The following is a 19,233-nucleotide window of genomic DNA, read 5'->3' as shown; positions in this document are numbered from 1 at the left end:
TATGCTCAGAGCATAAGATTTTTCTTCAATTATCGTAGTAATTTTTTTTTTTTAAAGTAGAAAATTTATGGAAAATATTAAAGGATTCTGTTATCTATTGTTCTAAGAAGTGGCTTTAAGTTAGAAGTGACATTTAGCTGGGACCAAAATTTTCGCATACTGAAGAGTGATATTTGGCCCTGCCAGTGTATTTCAGGATATCATCACATGGTTGCCTCAGCAAGTTGCTTTTGGTTTCAACCCTCTCTCATTACCCCTTCCCATCTGACTGAAATCAGCTGATCTTTTACAGGCATTCCCACAGGCAGCCAGCAAACTACTCGCTGTCAGATACCAAGCACCATATTTAGGGTGTGCCTTTTAACTACAGAGGCCAATAGGGATACAGTTGCCTCGTTTTGTCTGCCCCTTAGAGCTGATTGCCTTCCCAGCGTAAAACATCTGCCAGCTAACGAGAAAAGGCTCTCAACCTACAGGCTGAGCATTCTCATTCCATGTCTGCCTTTGCTGAAAATGCAAATAAATGAAAAAGAAAAGAGATGTTAAAATGTTTAAAGCGTATCTGACATAGTCTGAATAAAATGTAATTAACTTTTAACATCCATGCAATCATTTCGTTATTGCAGCTTAAAAATAATTCTCAGAACCCAGCTCTTCCAGAATCTCCAAGAAAAATACTTTGTTTCACCATTTTCTGATTCATTCGACTTTGGAAGCAAAATAAACACATTGCTGTGTTTAATATTGTTGCACAAGAGAATTCACAAGAATGAAATGTGTTCAAAGTTCCTAGAAAAAAATGTAGCAACGCAGGCTGCCAACTTGTTCAATGTCAAGCTCTAGGCAGTATAGCAGGACTAGCAGTAAATGACTCATAGTGAGTCACGCTTTAGCTATTTTTGCTTTTAAAGTAATGCCAGGCGCTGTGTTAATATTCAACCCAGAGTAAATTTAGCAATGCAAGAAAACAAGTGTTTCCATGGTTGCTCCTTCCCAATGTTTATGGTATATACACAGCCATTAGGCACAGGAATTAAGCCAAATGAAGAATATGGAAATGTTCCTCTTTCATTTACAACTGAATTTTGCTACATTGGGTTTCATGACTCACTCAGCTACTCGTTTTTCCATCTCTAAGAAAAATGTAAAGCCAGAGCTCGCACACCACCAACCGTACTGTTAGTGGTCAATAGCCACGACTTTCCTCTAAATTATGGCTTGTGCTGTGTACACACAACTGAGCTGGGAGCTGGCACACCAGCCACTGCACAGGCAAAGGCAGGGTAAATCAACCAAATGGTTTACCAGGATAATGAAATTACGCATATTTTCTGAGGACAAATCAAGACTGACATGAAGTTCTCATTAGTGAAACTAAGTGCATCAGTCACGGGTAAAATGTTCTTTGTCACTTCTGAGGAGGAGCTGGCAGGGAGGAAAGCTGAAGTGGAGCACTGAAGGGAGGAAGGAGGCCGTGGCGTCGTGTGAAAAGGGAAAGCAGCTGCAGACAAACGAGGAAGGATGCTGATTCAGGCTGGGGAAGAAGTTGGGTAAAATGAGAGAAGTGGTAAAGAGGGTACGACAGAGCTGGAAAATATCTGTCCATGACATAGCTGTGACGTGACAAAAGCCATATGCAGGTATGGTTTTCATGCAGCTATCTGCACGGATGTGTTGGTGAAATTGAGGAATATGAGCCCAACCAGATAGACATCTGACTTGGCATGACAAAACTTTGCTGAAGAACAGAAAGAGACAATTTTATCTATAAAATTATATAATGTTTTGTTTTTATAAAACAAAAAACCCAAAGCAATGGATGCTGCAGCAAAGGTTAGGTGAATAGCTTACTTTGCCCACACTGGTAACAGAGCTGCCAAATGATGACATATGACTGCTTGTTAAACTTTTTTGTTCACATTTTAATACAGTGATTTATTCATTAGTCTTAAATTGCAGTAATTACTATTTTTACTGTAGAGGCTGATAAAGCAATCAGGAAGCCTTTATATTTTTCTCCTTAAAGCAAACTTGTTAGCTTTTCTGCATGAAGTCTTCTTCCAGGCTGTGATAAGCAGAGTATTTTTTCCTGTGTTTTGCTTTCTGGTTATAAACCAGCCACTTAGTTTATACTGGAAGTTTATAGATAGATACTGACGAACAGCCTTCCTGGAAAGCTTTGATTTCATTAAGTCTTGGATTGACCCATAAGCTTCCAATAGGGAGTGAGGGAGAATACTTAAGCCTGGGCCAGATCCAAAGAACTGAAGCAAACTACAAACACTAAAGTCCAAAATAATGAAAAATCCTGTTCAGTGGCCTCCTAACCCTGAAAGCATCTAACTCTGGTACGTCCCTCCCAGGCTCTCCAGGGATCTGAAGTTCTGACTTCTGTACTTGCCCAGAGCTGCCCCAGCCTGAGTAAGAAGGAATACATTGTTTGTCATGGGACCTCTTTGGCTCTTCGAAGTAGGCACAGCTCCTAAAAAAGTAGGCACAGTGGAGGAAGAGAAGGTGGTGATGGAGACGTAGAGAACCCAGTTTCCATTCCTTGCTGAGTGAGTTAACTACTGGAGCAGAGAGTCGTGCACTCTCTTTGCACCCTTCCTAGACCCCTTCCATTTCCAGCGGCACACGGTGCAGATTCTGCTTCAACCAAAGGGCAGCAGAGTGCCCTCTACAGACTTGCCTCCAGCCCAGGGGTTGCTTAAAAGCCTGTGAGCAACTGTGTGATGTCAGATGTAAGGTCCACCCCGTCCAGTTTTACTCTGATGATGAATAATAACAAATCCCTACATAGGGCATGAGGCAGGGAAAGCCTACAGGGATGTTTTCCTGGTATTCTTGTTCAGCCTCCAGTAATCTGGTTAGGGGCATTTGGAGGATCCGGAGAGGAGCCAAAAGTGACATCTTCCCCATAAGGGATTTTTCTTACGTGCTTATTTGTGCATTTATTTGCATTGCTTTCTGGGCAACTGCTGCAGACACAGTGCTATGGCATAAACCAGAATCACTCTCCCCATCACTCCACTAACTGCTCCTCTCCCTCATGAAGTATTTTTGGTGCCTGCTGGAACACCTGTTAAGCAACTTGTCCTTAATCCTGAGATCATTCACAGCAAGCCTGGTAACACAACAAATCTGCATCCATATTTGAGATGATAAGACACGATAAACCTCTCCACACTTGTAAAGTCAGATGCTGTGTCTCAAATGAGAGCTAATAACAGCTGAAAGACGACAACTTAAACCACTCCCCAGTTGTGACAGAACATCTGAATGCCCCAAGCCTGTCTTAGAGTAAGTGTAAATGACTTCTTTGACTTTGTGCTAATGGTGACTGAAAGCAAGATATCTCTAGGTTACTCCTAAGAGGCAGTACACACAATTACCACTTCACCCCTGACACCACCAGTAACTGTTCAAGCGTCTGAAGTTCCTGAATCCACAGATTAGAGCCATGGTCGGTTTCCTCTCCAGCTACATCACACAAGCATAACATGCTCAGTCTCACAGTAAAAGCCCTGATTCATTCCCTTTGCGTTACTTTAGGGTTGGCACGTTTTTAGGCATCTTATGCAACCCCGTGATTGGCGCGGGGATGTAAAGCGCGCTACGCTGACAGAAGAGACTCGTCCCTGAACCAAGTTGTTCGCGCACATGTGCCACAACCCTCCTTGGGGGAGCCAAGGCACTTACCTCTGGGCTGTGGCATCCAGTCTGAGGTCCACAAACCTAAAAGATGGGTGTTGCAGCTCTTTAGCACTTCTCCAGCTCTCTGCCTGCATTTCAGCTCAACTTATTTTACAGGTTTGGGGCAGTGTGAAGATCTCCAGTACGTTTAATGGCATAAATTCAAGTTGGAAAGAAATCATGATTTACTGTGAAGTTATTGGTGCCTATGGCTCTTGAGAGGGAAATGAAACAACACGGATATACAAAATTACGGTAAGCAGCCAATGCATGTGAACTTCTGATAAGGAATTAGAGGATGTTTACTAATCTTGCTGCACATTACTAGTTTGCATGTTACCGTACGTTGCAGGTACAAATCAGGGAAATTCCATTGACTTCAGAAGCTACACTGAGGCTTACCAAGCCAAGATCTAGCTCAAATTGCAGCTCTTCTGAAAGATACACCAAAAAGCTACATGGGAAATAGCTTCAGGAACCATAAAAACACCAAGTGTTTTCCTCTCTCTGAACTGGAGTACTCTGAAGTTATCATGCAGTGTGATATGCACTGATGGATTACTATTTAGTCAGCATTATCTCAGATCTACTTCCCTGTTCTTCCTCAAATGCTTGTCGTGCTGGCACTCAATCCACTCAATCCAAATGCATTACTTGCAGGAGAGTTCTTCTAGAAGCAGTATTTCCTTTGATCCCTGTGCATACTGGTGGCACAAAGTCCCACACATAAATGATTAAAATTAACATATAGGAAGGGTGAAAAAAACTCCACCGTCCCTCCAGGAGTAAGACAAGGAGTCATGTAACAGAAACAATGAGCAAATTCAACAAAGCTCTCTAAGTTTAAAGCTCCATTGAGCTTTATTTTCCTCCTTTGTCTTCAATATGCTAACTTCAAAATGAGAACATGTCATTGACTGAGATGTTCTCCTCTTTGTCTTTCTTTGCTTTCTTCTCCTGGGACTGTTGTTCACCTCTTTTCCTGTGATTACTCTTGAAGTTTAAGCTGTAAACTCATGGCATAAGAATGGAATTCCTCCATCCTCTATCTTTTAAATTTGTTTGAATAGCATACAAAAGACATAATGGCAAGTAAAATTCTACTGAGCTGGCAAAGGCAGTCCTTGCATTTTCACTGCTCAGATTTTTACAAGAAAAGTAGTATGTACTATTACACCATGAAAGAAGTGAATGAAAATTCTTAGTGAAATCGCTCATGTTTTATTACCAGAAAGCAAATTTTCCATGTATTGAAGTTTTCAGAATTTCAGACACAGGCAAGCTTTCGCACCTCTCTCTCTCTCTTAGCTTCTTACTCATCTGAAATTTATAAAACATTTCTGATGAGTTCAAATACGGTCAGAAGTTTCCATGTTGCACAAATGGATTATCGTAACTCAAGAAATACATGAACTAAGTGAATTGAACTAAACACCATTGAGGGAGAACATCTATATACGCCAGGGTGCAGCGCTGGCACAGGAACAAGTGAGCAAAAGCTTGGTCACAGACTTGCTTTGCCTGAAAATTTCTCACCATCTGAGCAAAATTCTAAGTTTTTTCATCACTCTTCCAACAGAAGTAAAGGGGAAAAAATTAATGTATCTTAAGATGGCATTTTATTAGATAATGTGACTGACTGCAACATCAAAGGAACGGAATCAGCATCCAGAAGCTCCCTTCCTGACCTATATGTTCTTACAAACAGTAAAAATGCCATGCTGGTAGCCATCAATGTGCTCACTTAAGAGAGAATTATCCCATGACAGTAACAATAAATTACCCGAATTATTATCCCTAAGTGTATAATAACAATAAAAAATTACTTCTATGCAACACTCCATTTCCTTTCTATATTTTATATACTCAGCACTGATCTGAAAGCCAGGCTGATATAAAAGCAAGAATTGTATCTTGCAAAGACTTTTGCAATGGAATAAAATGTAGATCTTTAAAAATACATGTGTAGATCAGAGGAGTGACACACAAAGAGATAAAAGAGTTTACCCTCAAGTATTCACTGATTGAAAGGGCAGATATTTATAAGGAGAGAGACCTACATCTGATGTTCTTTCTGATTTAGATACCTCCCTCAGCTGAGGGCCTTTACCACAGGGCTAATGGATCAGGGTCCCTCAATAGTTCCTTCTGCATTTTTATACATAGTTAAATACACACTGAACAGAGAGAGAGGGAGACTGATTCCAGAGCTACAGACCGACCACCTCGTAGGCCCAGAGTCAGACAAGTTCTGATTTTAAATCGCTGAGACAGAAACTCAGGTCTCCTACACTCTGGGCTACTCACAGCGGAGAAGAGCTGTTCAGGGGGAGTGGGTTGATTCCTCTTTCATTTTAACTAAGAATTTCATGTCAGAGCTCTAAATGCCAAAGCAAGAAACTACTTTTTTTAATCAATCATTAGAAAGGTAATAACTTCATCAAAGAAACCCTCACCAGATCCATTGCCAATTGATGTTCTTCATTAATCCACTAACAGAATTATTGTTAATGCAAGCTCCTTCCTGTTAGCCTATCAATACAGCTAATTTTTTACCTGGAAAAACTGTCCCAAATTGCAAAACCAAAGTTCTGATGGTTTCATTCATTCTAGACTTTGCAAACTAGCAAGAACACTAACTTTCCAATAACTCTGTGAAATAAAGGCTTTGTATGTCAGGCATAATCATCAGCACTTTCACTCATTCCATTTCATTCCCAGGCCCTGATGTCTCAATCCTTCAAAACTATGAGTGGGTCAACTCACTCCTGAGTTTCTTACAGAAAATATCCAGACAGGTCAGTCCCAAAAGGAAAAAAACCAAGCCAAGTTCCTCTCTCAGTGTAGTCCTTTAACCATACCCCAAAGTCATCTCTCATTCACACAAGTGCCTCTAAACATATTCATGTCACTCCACAGGGGCTGCAATTTGCTCCCTCAGCATCACGCCATGAAAACATTACTCCGGCAGATTAAAACAGAGTTATGTTATTATTTCCAGCTCTTTGAACTGAAAAAAATCACAAAAAAATAATAACACTGTTTTAGTGCCAGAGGAGTGCCAGAGGAGAAGCAGAGTGTTTTGCAGCGCAGAGGGGACACAGCTACTTTTGCTCCATAGGGCACTAGCCCACAGCAGCATGGACATGAGCTCCACGTCCATTAATCTCTCCTTGCCCAGTTCACAAACACAACACCTACACAGCTGAATTTTAGCTGTAGGTCTAAGGTTCAGACCCACAAAGATTTTAGGCACCTAACTCCCAGTGATCTGATCTGAACCTAAATGACTTGATGTAACACAAGACTGTAAAAAAGCAAAGAACTAAACCCAGGTCTCCTAAACTGCAAGTGATCTTCCTGAGTCCTAGACCACCTTTCATTTCTTTACTAGTCTGTCTATAAGGAATTTTACATAAATGAAGAGTGCATATCCCACACACATCACTGAACTGTCATAACACCAATCCCTCTCTCAGTTCGAATTTTCAACTTTTGTGCTGAAGTTGTTTTCCCATAATTAGTCAGTAAAGGGATTTTAAATTAAATTATTATTTTATATTAAAAATACAAAGACAAATACACTGCCACTTTTTCAGCTGATCCTCTACCAACACATTTAAGAATAAAGATGAAAATAGACCATAAAAGAGGTTAGGTACTACTGAAGGGAAACCCAGATCTGTACATCAGTTATGTGACTCTGCACAAGTAACTTCAACTATTTACTCAAGTTTCACCTCTGTTATATGGTGAGGAATAAAATTAACTTGTCTACCTCAGTGCAATGTTGTGAGGATTAATTGGATGAAACTTGTCAAGCATTATACTACACAGCGTCATGTTGCAGCTTGTTCTCTTATCCTACTAAAACCAAATCAAAGACTTTAGTCTTTCCTGGAATCTCCAGATAGACTCTTTTATGAATTTAACAGGAATTCTTTTCCCAGTGTCATTTTTTCTACCTCAAACTGCATCTAAAATAACACCTTTTTTTTTGCATTATTATCTCTCAGCAAATGCATGGCTTAAATACATTTCGTAGCAGGACATAATGGTGTATGCTTGAACATTAAATATTAAATTTTAAAAGTTCTATTTTGCAAATATATGCTTATTGATAATGACTGTGAGCCTCTCCTAACAAAACGTTAAATCATGATACATACTTTCTCCTTTGAAAACCTCTGAGACTTTTTTTCTTCAGTGGAGAAGGCAGGGATGAGCTTTACAACTGCAGTGCTGCTGCCTTCCAAACTACATTACAGCGACTGGTTTCCTATGACAAAGTCTCAAAATTATTTGTTCCCTATCAAAAAAAAAAAAGTTCTTACATTTTCCAAATTCACTCCTTAAATTGTTTGGCACAACCAGTGATATTGCCATTCACTCAAATCTTAGCACTTTCCACCCAATGACTCCCGAGGCACGCAGCTGCCGGGTGTTCGCACAGACCCCAGTTATCAAGGATTCCAAAGTGCATGTTATCAGCTGCTATAAAAGGGCCATGAAACCTGTCATCCTTTGTGCACCCAACGTGAAACTAAATAACCTTCAGCAAATACAGCGGTGGCAGCTCGGGTCACAGGAGTAGAGATTATACCTTCTGATTAGGTCTTTTCACAGAGTATCAGAAATTTAAACTGATACGTGGAGATTAAAGGCAGCTCTTACTTTCATTTTGCGAAGCCAGAATTCTCATACTGTGTGCCAGAAGATGCCTTTGATATATATATACTGGCATGAAATAAAAAGACTCGGCAATGCAACTTTAAACAGAAGGTGGGATTTTAAATTTACAGAAGATACAAAATGCAAAGTTACAATTCCTGCAGTCATCACGACTCAGTTCCTATGGGCTCAGTCCTGCAAGGTTCTGCACTGTGTTACATCCAATAAGGAAGTGAAACATGCCAGCAATCTCACTCATTTCAAAGGATCTACTCATGCAATTTAATTTAAGCAACTTGCTTAAGCATTTCACTTAATCAAAAGGCCATCACTAAGCACTGTGCAGGTCCAGGACCCTTATGTGTGAGGAGTCATGTAGGGTTAAGGTCACAACAATTTTTTCTTACAAACTACACATGCAATTCTTTAGAACTTTCTGATATTACCAGATTTAGTGAGTATCCTTTCAAATGTTCAACTATTTGGAAAAGGTAATGTAGTCATTTTGGGGTATAAGAAATGGTTAAAAAAAATAAATTTAAAAACTAATCAACACTTCTATTCTACTGCTTACATTCTAAGCAGGTTTGAGTAGAAAAAGGAAAATGTTTGCCATTAAAAATAAGAAGTGGGAATTTAGGAATGTAAGATAGTTCTGAAAACAGACTTCAGAAAAATCACTTGCTGTTCACATAAAACCTGTCTGACAGTGTTTTGACACATATCATCAGAGGTGGAGATTTTGTATCATTTTGCACAAATCCCGGCAAAAGTAGCTGCATAATAAGGGCTCACAGATTGAGGGAAAATGCCTGCAAAGTGTCTGAAAGATGAGCAGAAACTGCTCTGAGGCACAGTATTATCCTTACTGCAACAGAGATGCACTTTCCCAGTCTCATTTCTGCACCTCCACTGCTGCTGAAGTTCAAAGCTAAGAAGGTCTTCTTCCTGCAGAATTGTCTAGAGAAGAGGACAATCTGAAGGGGATTTTCTCCTTTCCCTTTTTGCCTTTCTCCTCCCTGAGTATGAGAACTCCCCACCGCGCTGCGTGTCACCTGTCAGGTGGCAGGGAACAGCCATGCAGCTCCCTTTCATCACCGTGGCAGCAAATACCAAGAGAGAAAAAAATTAGCTTTCTTAATTTTCTGTTAAAATAAGGTTATCATTAACCGTTTCACACTCCGTACCGTACCTAAAAACTTTGTGTCAAGAAAGTTTTTCTCCTTCAAATCCTAATTTCTAAGTAGAAAGACAATGTGAGAATATAACATTTTCTTGTTCAGCTATTCTGGAATAGAAATGTCAAACTCTGCATAAAGGAGATGTAATGATTAATGGTAACTCATCATGGAAGGCAAATCACTTTAGCATCTACTCCATCTGCTCCTTTGAGACAGAAAAGGCTGGGACAAAAGGAAACTCCAGGAAAGCTCCTCTGTGAAAACTTGGCTGGAGTTTTGGTATTTCGTCTAATTTAGCAATAAAAGCAAATCCCAGAAAAGAGCTAAAAATTGGACTGTACTGTAGATGTGTGCTTGAAACAGGGCACAGTTACGCACTCACTTGTGCCCAAACCAGCAAGATTAATAGTTGAAAACAAAATATTATCCAGGTGGCTGTTGATAAAGTTGTTGATATATGTAACTCACACCAAGTACTTTTAAAGCGTGTTTCAAAATTTGCAGACATGTTATAATTGCCCTATTTTGGGACCTGTATTGTAGGATTCAGGCTTTTGAAATCACAACTCATCCAGGAGAAGCTAAAAAATACACAGATGACTTGAATTAAGCATGGCTGCTGAGCATTTAACATTAATGTTCTCCTTACAAAAGAAAAATAAACCAACATGTACACATGGTGTGCTACATATATGATATATATGATATTTTAAATAATATTGACAGTGCTCAATTACACATCTCAGCAGAATAATTTACTATGTAGAGCCCAACAATGAGAAGAGGCTTTTTGTACCAGATGGAGTACACGTGTCAGTTTAGCCTCTCACAAAGATGTTAAGCCCCGAGGCCCCGATTCTGTAAGAATGAGGGTATCTGCCGTTTTTAAGCTTGAGAATAAATTTGTGATGTTCAGCTCTGTGGGTGTTTTTAAAGGCTAGCTATGAGTGAGAAAACCACACAAAAGGAGAGAGGGAAAATAAGGGTAATGGCAAGAAGATCACATAGTTATAATAAATAGAGAAACTGGACAGTCTTACTGGTTACAGGTCACTGGGTCACAGAGAAGCAAATTTACATATGGGAATATAAACAGACTCCACTGATCTTCAGTCACCCATTATTACCCAAGAATTTCTGGGAGCCTTCTTGGTAAAAGAGCCTTTTGAAGGGGAAAGTAAAGTAGGAAAGTGACTTTATGGTGGATCAACAGATTTTTTAACACTAGCTCAAGTTTAAGGCATTAAACAGTTTGCTTTGAAAGATTTAACTTTGAATTTTCCACCCCCTTCCTACCTGCAGCCCTGAGGTGGCATTTAGCTATCCATTCCAAAAGAAGGTGGGCTGAACCAGGCTGTTTATTTGAATACACGATCATTATATTGCATCCAAGACTGTGACAGCTAACAAACAATTTTCCCTTCAACCTTTTACATTGCATTAAATGCTGAAATAGGAGCAAATGTGATGGATTTACCTCATCAAAACCAGCATGAATTCTACAAAACCCAAGCTGACCCAACTGATCAATAGCCCACGTACTGAACGCAACAGCCCATCCAACATCATCACGCATGATGCCTGACCTCTATGCGCAACCAAGACAGAAGTCCAAGTGGCTACTAAGACAAACCTGGATTTCAGGCAGTATTAGCACATTGATGTCCTCATATTATTTTTTTTCTTAAAGAATAACTCTTCTTGTGTTTATTTAATTTGGGTTTTTTTCAACAGGCCTGCCAGTTAGAACTCAGCCCCGTAGCCTGAGCTGAATGTATTACTAGGGCATACACCCCTTCCTCAGGCAATTACAGGGTGGAAAGTAAATCCAAAGTCAGTTATCAAGATTATATCTTCTCAGCTACAAAAACCTGGAAATTAGGAATTACAACATAATGGTGGGGTAGTAATAATTTTATGGTTATGTAGGGAGTAAAAATTACACTGTTTTGTGGTCTGCAACTTGGTATTTTCACTCTTAGAGTAATGCCAAGAGCCTATTTAACTCAGAGATCAGCGCTAATACTCAAATCCAAAATCTTTAAAAACATAAAGATGGGAAACAAATATATTAAGCCCTCAAGCTCTAATCCTAGGGAGTCTCGAGATATCAGATCTAAAATTCACCTTGTCAAGCATGTCCTCACACTTCATAAATCTCTATAGGGAAGTAATCCAAAGTCCAGTGAAGTCAGCAAGAAAATTCTTTCCGCTAGTTTCAGTGGGTTTTGGATAGGGCTCCAAAAAAACAAAACTCAAGGAGAGCTACAGGAGAGCACCCAGAATATCATTTTCAAATGGTATAAATCATTAATCTATGACTCCTGAAGTTCCTGAGATACCAGTTTATGTTGAAATCAAAATGCAGGGTGGGAGGGAATAGGTACAGGGGTCAAGGGACGGCAAGCAGAATAATATGATTTCAAAACATAATCATGATTGGGGAAGAACAGCACAAATAATGTTAGAGCCCATGAACTTTCCCGGCAACAGTAATCACAGGGAGATTTTAATGGCTGATATATGTGCAAGGCAATAAAAGCACACAATTTTGTTGTGTTGCATAAATATTAGAACTGTTGACTCTCCAACTTTTCTGGTAATTTAAGCATAAATAACTTAAAATTTTAACACTTGATAAATCATGTGGATTAAGAAAACGAGATTTTAATAAATTGCAGTGTTACATGGTGCGTGCATAGAAGCTGTAAACCTGAGAACACACACAGTAAGCATTTTCCAACAATATAGTTCTACGATTAAAGCAAAGGTCTTCTTAGAGTTGCAACACATCCTCAGTTGTGAAACAAGAGCAATTTGTTTAAGTGACAAATGAAAACACCTTACCTAATCCTTTCAGAAGATCCTATCAATTAAGAAAAAAAAACCAAAAAAATCTTCAAATGAAAAAGCCCACCTTACAAAAAAAAAAAAAGGATGAGAAGCAAGATTTTCATGATTTTTTTATTCAATCACAGCAGGAACTGTCTGAGTCTAAATGAAACTACCAAGGTAATTACACTGCCTTTTTCTTCTACACAGATATCAATTTAAATAAGTTTTAAATAAATACATTCACCTCAGATTGAGCCCTAATTGGCAGTTCTGTACTTCACAGCTGTCACATCTTACCATTTAGCATGCAAAGAATGTATATTTTAAAAAATAAGACTTACATTGTTTTCTCATCTCTTTAAGTTGATCCTTAAAATATATATATTTCTCATTCTTCTGCAAATCTGAGTCTGTGTTCTTGCTCTCCAGTGCAGTAAATTTTTCGTGTACTAAATGTTTTAGATCTGGTATATTTTCTGGTTTTTCTCGTTTTATCTGTAAGGAATAGGAAATAGAATGTTATTTATTATGCAAGCAAGAGACATCAGGCAAAAATTCATAAGCATAATCTCAGTTTCTTTTGACACCAATTGGATTTCCTGCTCTGAAATCATAACCTCCAGGTTATTACTTATTTCAGCAAAAACAACTATAAAATCTGGTGTTCCAGTGTCATTTAAGTCATTGCTGTATACAGTGTGTTTCTCACTTTACCAATAGGAAAACCTGAACCCCTGCAGTCAAATTCACTTCCGTGAGTGGTAAAGGTCAACGTGTTAACAGCAACCAGCGTAACACCGAGCGTGAATGAAACCAAAGAATATGACTCTGTCCCAAAAGTGAGAAGATGACTGGGAAACAGAAACAATTTCTGAAAGAGATTTCTAAAAACCTCCACGCACTCATCATTTTTGAATCAGCTTTACAGAAGTTTATCATCTGCATGTATGATCACTGTGCTAACGCCAGCCAAAGCAGTACAGATCGCTAACATAAACCGAAACCACCTCAATTTTACGTGTGCTGTGTGAACACACAGCATTATGCCATACAGACAGGCACAAACACAGTTTCTTGAAAAGCATCTGCTTACAGTAATTGCATCTGGAATGATCTGAAGAATAAATGACTGGAAATAAAAGGAAAGTCATCACATAGGCAATATTAAATTACTCCAAGAATGCAAAAAGCACTTTGGGAACCCCCAGAAAACAATAATTAAGAGTTTTCCCTTCTGTTTCTCAAGCCAATATTAAATTCTAGGGAATTGTACCTTTGACAGGTCTTCATAAAAACTAGCTTACAGGTGGTGGGGTCTATGCTACACAATGATGATCAGCAACAGCACAAACTCTGAGAGATGGTAGACATCTGTCAAATCCTTAATAATAAGCATTTTCTGAACCAGACGAAGGCTATTTCTATCCCAAACATATAGCAAAACATGCCAATCCAAAAAAAAAAAAAGGGTAAGCACCAATTCTGCTGAGTCCCTCTTCCCCTACTGCACACATTAAATTCTGCCCCTTTCAGACCACCACACTATTCATTGCAAAAGACAGAAAAAGAGCCACTAAAAAAAAAATGGTCCACTTCATCAAATCACTTACAGGTTCCAGAGTTTACAGAGACCTTTGAAATCATACAGAATATATTTCAGGAGCCAAAGAAACAATACATGTTTTTGTAAAAGTGGGCTTTGGAGATATATATCATACATAACCAAGAAAACTTTATTTTCCTTTTAATCAAAGCAAAGCAATCCATAGAATTATTATTCCTTCCAAGAGTAAAGCCAGTTTGGAACTTTTACATTAGGGAGACATGAGTTGTGGCAAGAAGAAAAATAAGAAAACCCACACACTGCCAGGTGAGACCCTGCAGTTTTCAGAGGCACCTGGAGAGAAAAGATGACCTACCACAACACCCAACTGAGAATGGGAAAGACTCGGGAATACCTTGGTACCCAAGGTCAGACTGTGCATAGAGCCAAGCAGTAGCGTCCAGTCCTCATCCTCTGAAACTTGACAAAGGGAACACAGGAAAATAGAACAGCCTGTGCCCGGAGAATGGGGTCAATCATACACACTCAAATGATTTGCCTGTGTCAGCATCACAGCAAACTGCTGCGAAAACAGGCCTATCACAGTCAAAACCAACGTTGTTCAGTACTCGGCTGGAGAAGAAACTTGGCCATAAAAAATACATTTAAAATCCAACAAATTATAAAGTAATGATTTGATTTGGACAACACGTAGTGCAAACATATTCCTTTCTGAAACAACTCCACCAGGTTATTTTTACAGACATTCTCTCTTTAACTTAAAAATAACATATAAACACAGACCCACACTCACAAGTACAGCCCAAATCACAACCCGTCTCTAAGATCTGCCCTCATCATGAATAAGAGCATTATGGCCAGATACCATACAGAAGATCCAGCTGCGTATTCCAAAAAAAAAAAAACCCCAAACAAGTGCTTCTGAGTTGCTGATAGTCACACAGAGAGTAAAAGACATTATGTGGACATTGATTCCAGCCATCCATCTGTAGCAAAGACGATGTCAATAATCTTTTCCTCTCCACAGGGACTACTTTATACATTGATATAGTCACATCAGGCTCTTTTTATCTTTTTCTTGACTCATGGAAGATTTGAGCACAGAAATTCACCAACGTAGCATCTTCAATCACACCCTCAGAATGAGAGGTGAAGAGAAGGGCACAGCCGATATTAGTTCAAACAGTGGTTCTCTCAACTCCAACTTCCAGAATTAAAGAACTCTACCTATGTGAGCAGGAACTGTAACTTACACTGTTATAAAGGACAGATATATAAAGGACAGATGTTTGAGAAGCTGCATTATATCACATGAATCAGCTTTGCCCCTGCTACTGTGGAGCTACAAAAATTTGCATGTAGACATCTGTACTAACCTCAAGAGAAGGATTATACCAAACCCTCCCTTAGCTATGGGACTACAATAACACAGCCTGCTGCCATATACCTAACACAGTAAGAGCTAGTATGCTATTTGACAAAGGCAAGGTGAACAATTTCACCAGTTATCAAGAAAAAAAAAAAAAAAAGTCTTACACACCAGCTATTTTCCCAATAGCAAGACATTAAGTTACGGGGGTAGTGCAGCTATGCAGGACATATGACATAGGCTCAGCCAGCCATAGAATCATAGAATGGTTTGGTTTGGTTTGGTTTGGTTTGGTTTGGTTTGGTTTGGTTTGGAAGGGAGGGACACCTCCCACGAGACCAGCTTACAGCCCCATCCAGCCTGGTCTTGAACACCTCCAGGGATGAGGCATCCACAACTTGTCCGGGTAACCTGTTCCAGTGTCTAACCACCCTTGGAGTAACAAATTTCCTTATGAAATCTAATCTGAATCTCCCCTCTTTCACTTTAAAACTGTTACCCCTCGTCCTATCGCTACAATCCCTGATAAAGAGTCCCTCCCCATCTCTCCTGTAGCCCCCTTCAGGTACTGGAAAGGGATATAAGGTCTCCCTGGAGCCTTCTCTTCTCCAGGTTGAACAACCCCAACTCTCTCAGCCTGTCCTCACAGGAGAGGTGCTCCAGCCCCCACACCATGGCGCTCCTCAGGATTCGTTCCAACAGCTCCAAGTCTTTCCTGTACTGAGGACTCCTCATATAGAGGACATCTCATACAGAAACCTAGAGAGTCAGATGAGAGAGGTTCTCAAAGAATGCTCTTTCCTGTAGTTTAACTTCTCTCACGTTTACAATTTAAATTCAGTTTCTGTTCACCTCCAGATGATTGCTTTCATTAAAATGATTAGTAGGGACACCATTCCTGACCACACTCAATACTGTGCCATCACATATGTTATTACTGAAATGCCAGGTAGACCTTCTGGAAGGTCAACACGTCACAGGTGAATAATAAGGCATGTCCACCCACTGTAATAAAGTAAATGCATTTGCTGTACACAAGCAATTTCTCTTTGGTGCTGCATATCCGATTCCATGAAGAGGGTTGAGAATGGTCTAACTCAACAACATAAATGACTACAAATAAGAAAGTGTGACATCAGTCCTAGTTCCACAGTGGGACAGAATTGCAATGTCTTACACATTGCATCAGCACAACACCCTTAAAAGTACATTACAGTTTTCGTTAGTTCTCACCACCCACTCCTACTCTACAGATTCATGATGGATGCAGCGACGATGAGATCAGCACAACAAAACGTATGAGGACAATAGAAACATAGGATATGGCTAAGGGACATGGCAAAATAACCAACATGCAGGGCAACAAGTTAGAGTCATACTTCTTTTTGGTCTCAGCAGCATGCCAGATAAACGCTTCCTAGCAAACCTGAAGCCATTGGCATGTTCAATTTGTCAGGAAAAGTTACTTCACATGGGAACCATGAAAGACACGTTAAGCAAACAACTGTTGGTTTAGTAGCACTGTCAGCCAAAACCAGCATGCGAAGTAACACCTTGCAGCCATTAGTCAATCCATTGAGAGTTACATCGATTTTGAAATGGGGTGGAGGCATACACACCCTACAAAGCATCCTGGAAATGACATATAGCTATGAACTGGGAGTGTTCGGGACATATGGTGAAAAGAAGTATCAGTCACAACAGCTTGTTTACAGCAATAGAAAAAGCAAAAGCATCTGCTGCAACAGTCCCAGAGCAGCAAAGAACCACATGGGTATTTACATGGGAGGTCAGCAATAAGAAGGAGAACAGACATGTTATACATGATAATTAATGATATTCCATACATGATCTACCAGCAGTGCTGATAGGAAAACACATTTAGAAACATTAAAAAAATTATTGTTTAGAAAAACGTAGCTGTGGTTTACCTAACAAAAGATACATTTGCTCATGGCAACCCAGCACACCACCTGGTCACAGCTGCTATGGGCAAAGAGGTTTGATGGGCAATGCTTAGGAAATGAGCCAGTTCCTGGCAGGTCTTTGACTTCTGCTAATATATATCTGGAAGGATGAGCCTTCTTTTTGTTGATTCTTCCACTGGTACTGTGTGTATTCCATGCATAAACTGTTAGACTTTGCCTCCAAAAATCAAGCTTTTTGAAAGGCCAGCTTGTACAGCCTAAGGTAACTGTAAAGTCAGGGTATTCTAGGGGCAGTCTGGGGAATATTTATTTCATCAATTAGCATAACCATCAAACACGAAATACATTATTCTGTTCCAGACCAATTCCAGAAACAGTGAAGTCAAAGGCATCATTGACTAAAATTGGACCAACCTGCAGTATTAGTCTACAGGCAGTAAGGGATCAGTGTCTAAAAAGGCATAGTCAGCATAATTCTGCATGCAGCATTGCAGCATTTAGTAATTTGTCCTTCCCAGTGTTACATCCCCAAACACTACAAACATTGAAGAATTTAGCCTCAAACGTCCATTGTGACAAATGTACCATCAACTGTATTTTACAGATGGGGAGACTGTGGCATGAAGAGATGAATAACTTGGCCTAAGGTTGCACAAGGAGACCGTGACAGAACCAAGAATAAATAAATCCCAGTTCTGAGCTTTGAGCACAAAGGCATCCTTTAACTTTCTCCTTTAGCTGAGGGAAAGTTCAAATTAACATGTGCATTTGGTTCACTTTCTACAAAGAGGTCTGAAACAGCTTGTGGCTGTTTGGCAAACTTTGCGATGAAAAAGCGGCATTCTGCGGGCCACAAAAATGCTCCGCTGGACTTTGCATTGCAGTGGTTCAGCATGTGACACTCCACGGTTATTTTTTAGCCTTTTCTTTCTTCTCTCTCTAGCACAGGAGTCCTTTAGTTGCATGCTTTTAATCCTGTCCCTGTTCCTAGGTACCCTTTCTCAGGGCTATTGTTTATGTCCCTTGGTTTTGGGAAGTTTGCCAAAGCCATCCATTTTATTTCTCAGAAATTTCTTGCCACACCTGAACCGTGTTGAGGTTTCCTCAAACCAGTGATGTAATCTGCAAAAGAATTATCTTTCCAAAGAACTCAGAATTGTCACCTTAATCTTTCAAGCCACACATTATTTGTCCCCTGTAATTTAATCCCTACGAAATGGGGACTTTTAATTTATGGATGTTATTGACACTTGGTATTTGGAGGCAAAGAAACGTTCCTGCTTGTTAATGACCTTTTTAATGGCCAAGTCAGCTGACATGGCAGAATTTCTTCATTTTCCAGATTCTTTGTTGTTCCATTTATGAAAGGGAGGGTGATTAGTCACTCAGTACCAAGAAGCTCCGAGGTATGCAGTACCTAGGTATTTATATCCTTTTGGGACAACTCAAAAAAAGGATATGCTGACTCTAGCTAACTCTAACCTCCTGGTAATTTAGATTGTGTTTACACTACAGCCATGTGCCTGTGCATACACTAACGGAACACGGACAGCAGCTGCATCTTTTGAAGAAAAAGTTAGTATCTTAAAGGCCCCATTGGGACAGAATTTCTCATCTCTGTGAATTTGATATTGTAAAGAAACTCAGTCGAGATTTCTCAGACAGACAACTTCAGGTAGTCAAGGACTTGGAGTGACAAGCCTCAGACATCCTACAAAGACCCAGTTTTCAGAACCCGGGTATCTCAAACTTTCCGAATGGACATCACTTTAAAACATGTAACCCAGACATGGACATATCTAAAACTACTTATTTCAGAGAACAAATGCCAAGAATTGGCTGGCCATGGCAGTAAGTACGGGCACTGTCAAAACAGCCTCTCTGAACATCTCCATCAGACAAAAATGACTATTCTTCCTTTATTTCCATCTGCTATGCAACAAAATCAACCAAAAAGGCATGTCACAATTCTTTCTTGTTTAACGATTCCTA

General features: G+C 39.7%; 1 protein-coding gene across 2 annotated transcripts in view; it reads right to left on the bottom strand.

Annotated features, from left to right (window-relative positions):
• The window catches only part of NSMCE2 (NSE2/MMS21 homolog, SMC5-SMC6 complex SUMO ligase), a 127,636-nt gene that overhangs the window by 54,504 nt on the left and 53,899 nt on the right, over nt 1–19,233 (bottom strand). For both annotated transcript variants that reach the window (XM_014965483.1, XM_014965484.1), the window contains one exon: nt 12,722–12,875. In XM_014965483.1, the coding sequence (XP_014820969.1) occupies nt 12,722–12,875 (154 nt within the window). The remainder of the gene's footprint in view (nt 1–12,721; nt 12,876–19,233) is intronic.

This window comes from Calidris pugnax, unplaced genomic scaffold (genome assembly GCF_001431845.1).
Source record: "Calidris pugnax isolate Ruff unplaced genomic scaffold, ASM143184v1 scaffold41, whole genome shotgun sequence".
NCBI classification, from domain to species: Eukaryota; Metazoa; Chordata; class Aves; order Charadriiformes; family Scolopacidae; genus Calidris; species Calidris pugnax.
Note: the sequence above shows the minus strand (reverse complement) of the source record. Positions and strands in the feature narration are given on the sequence as shown.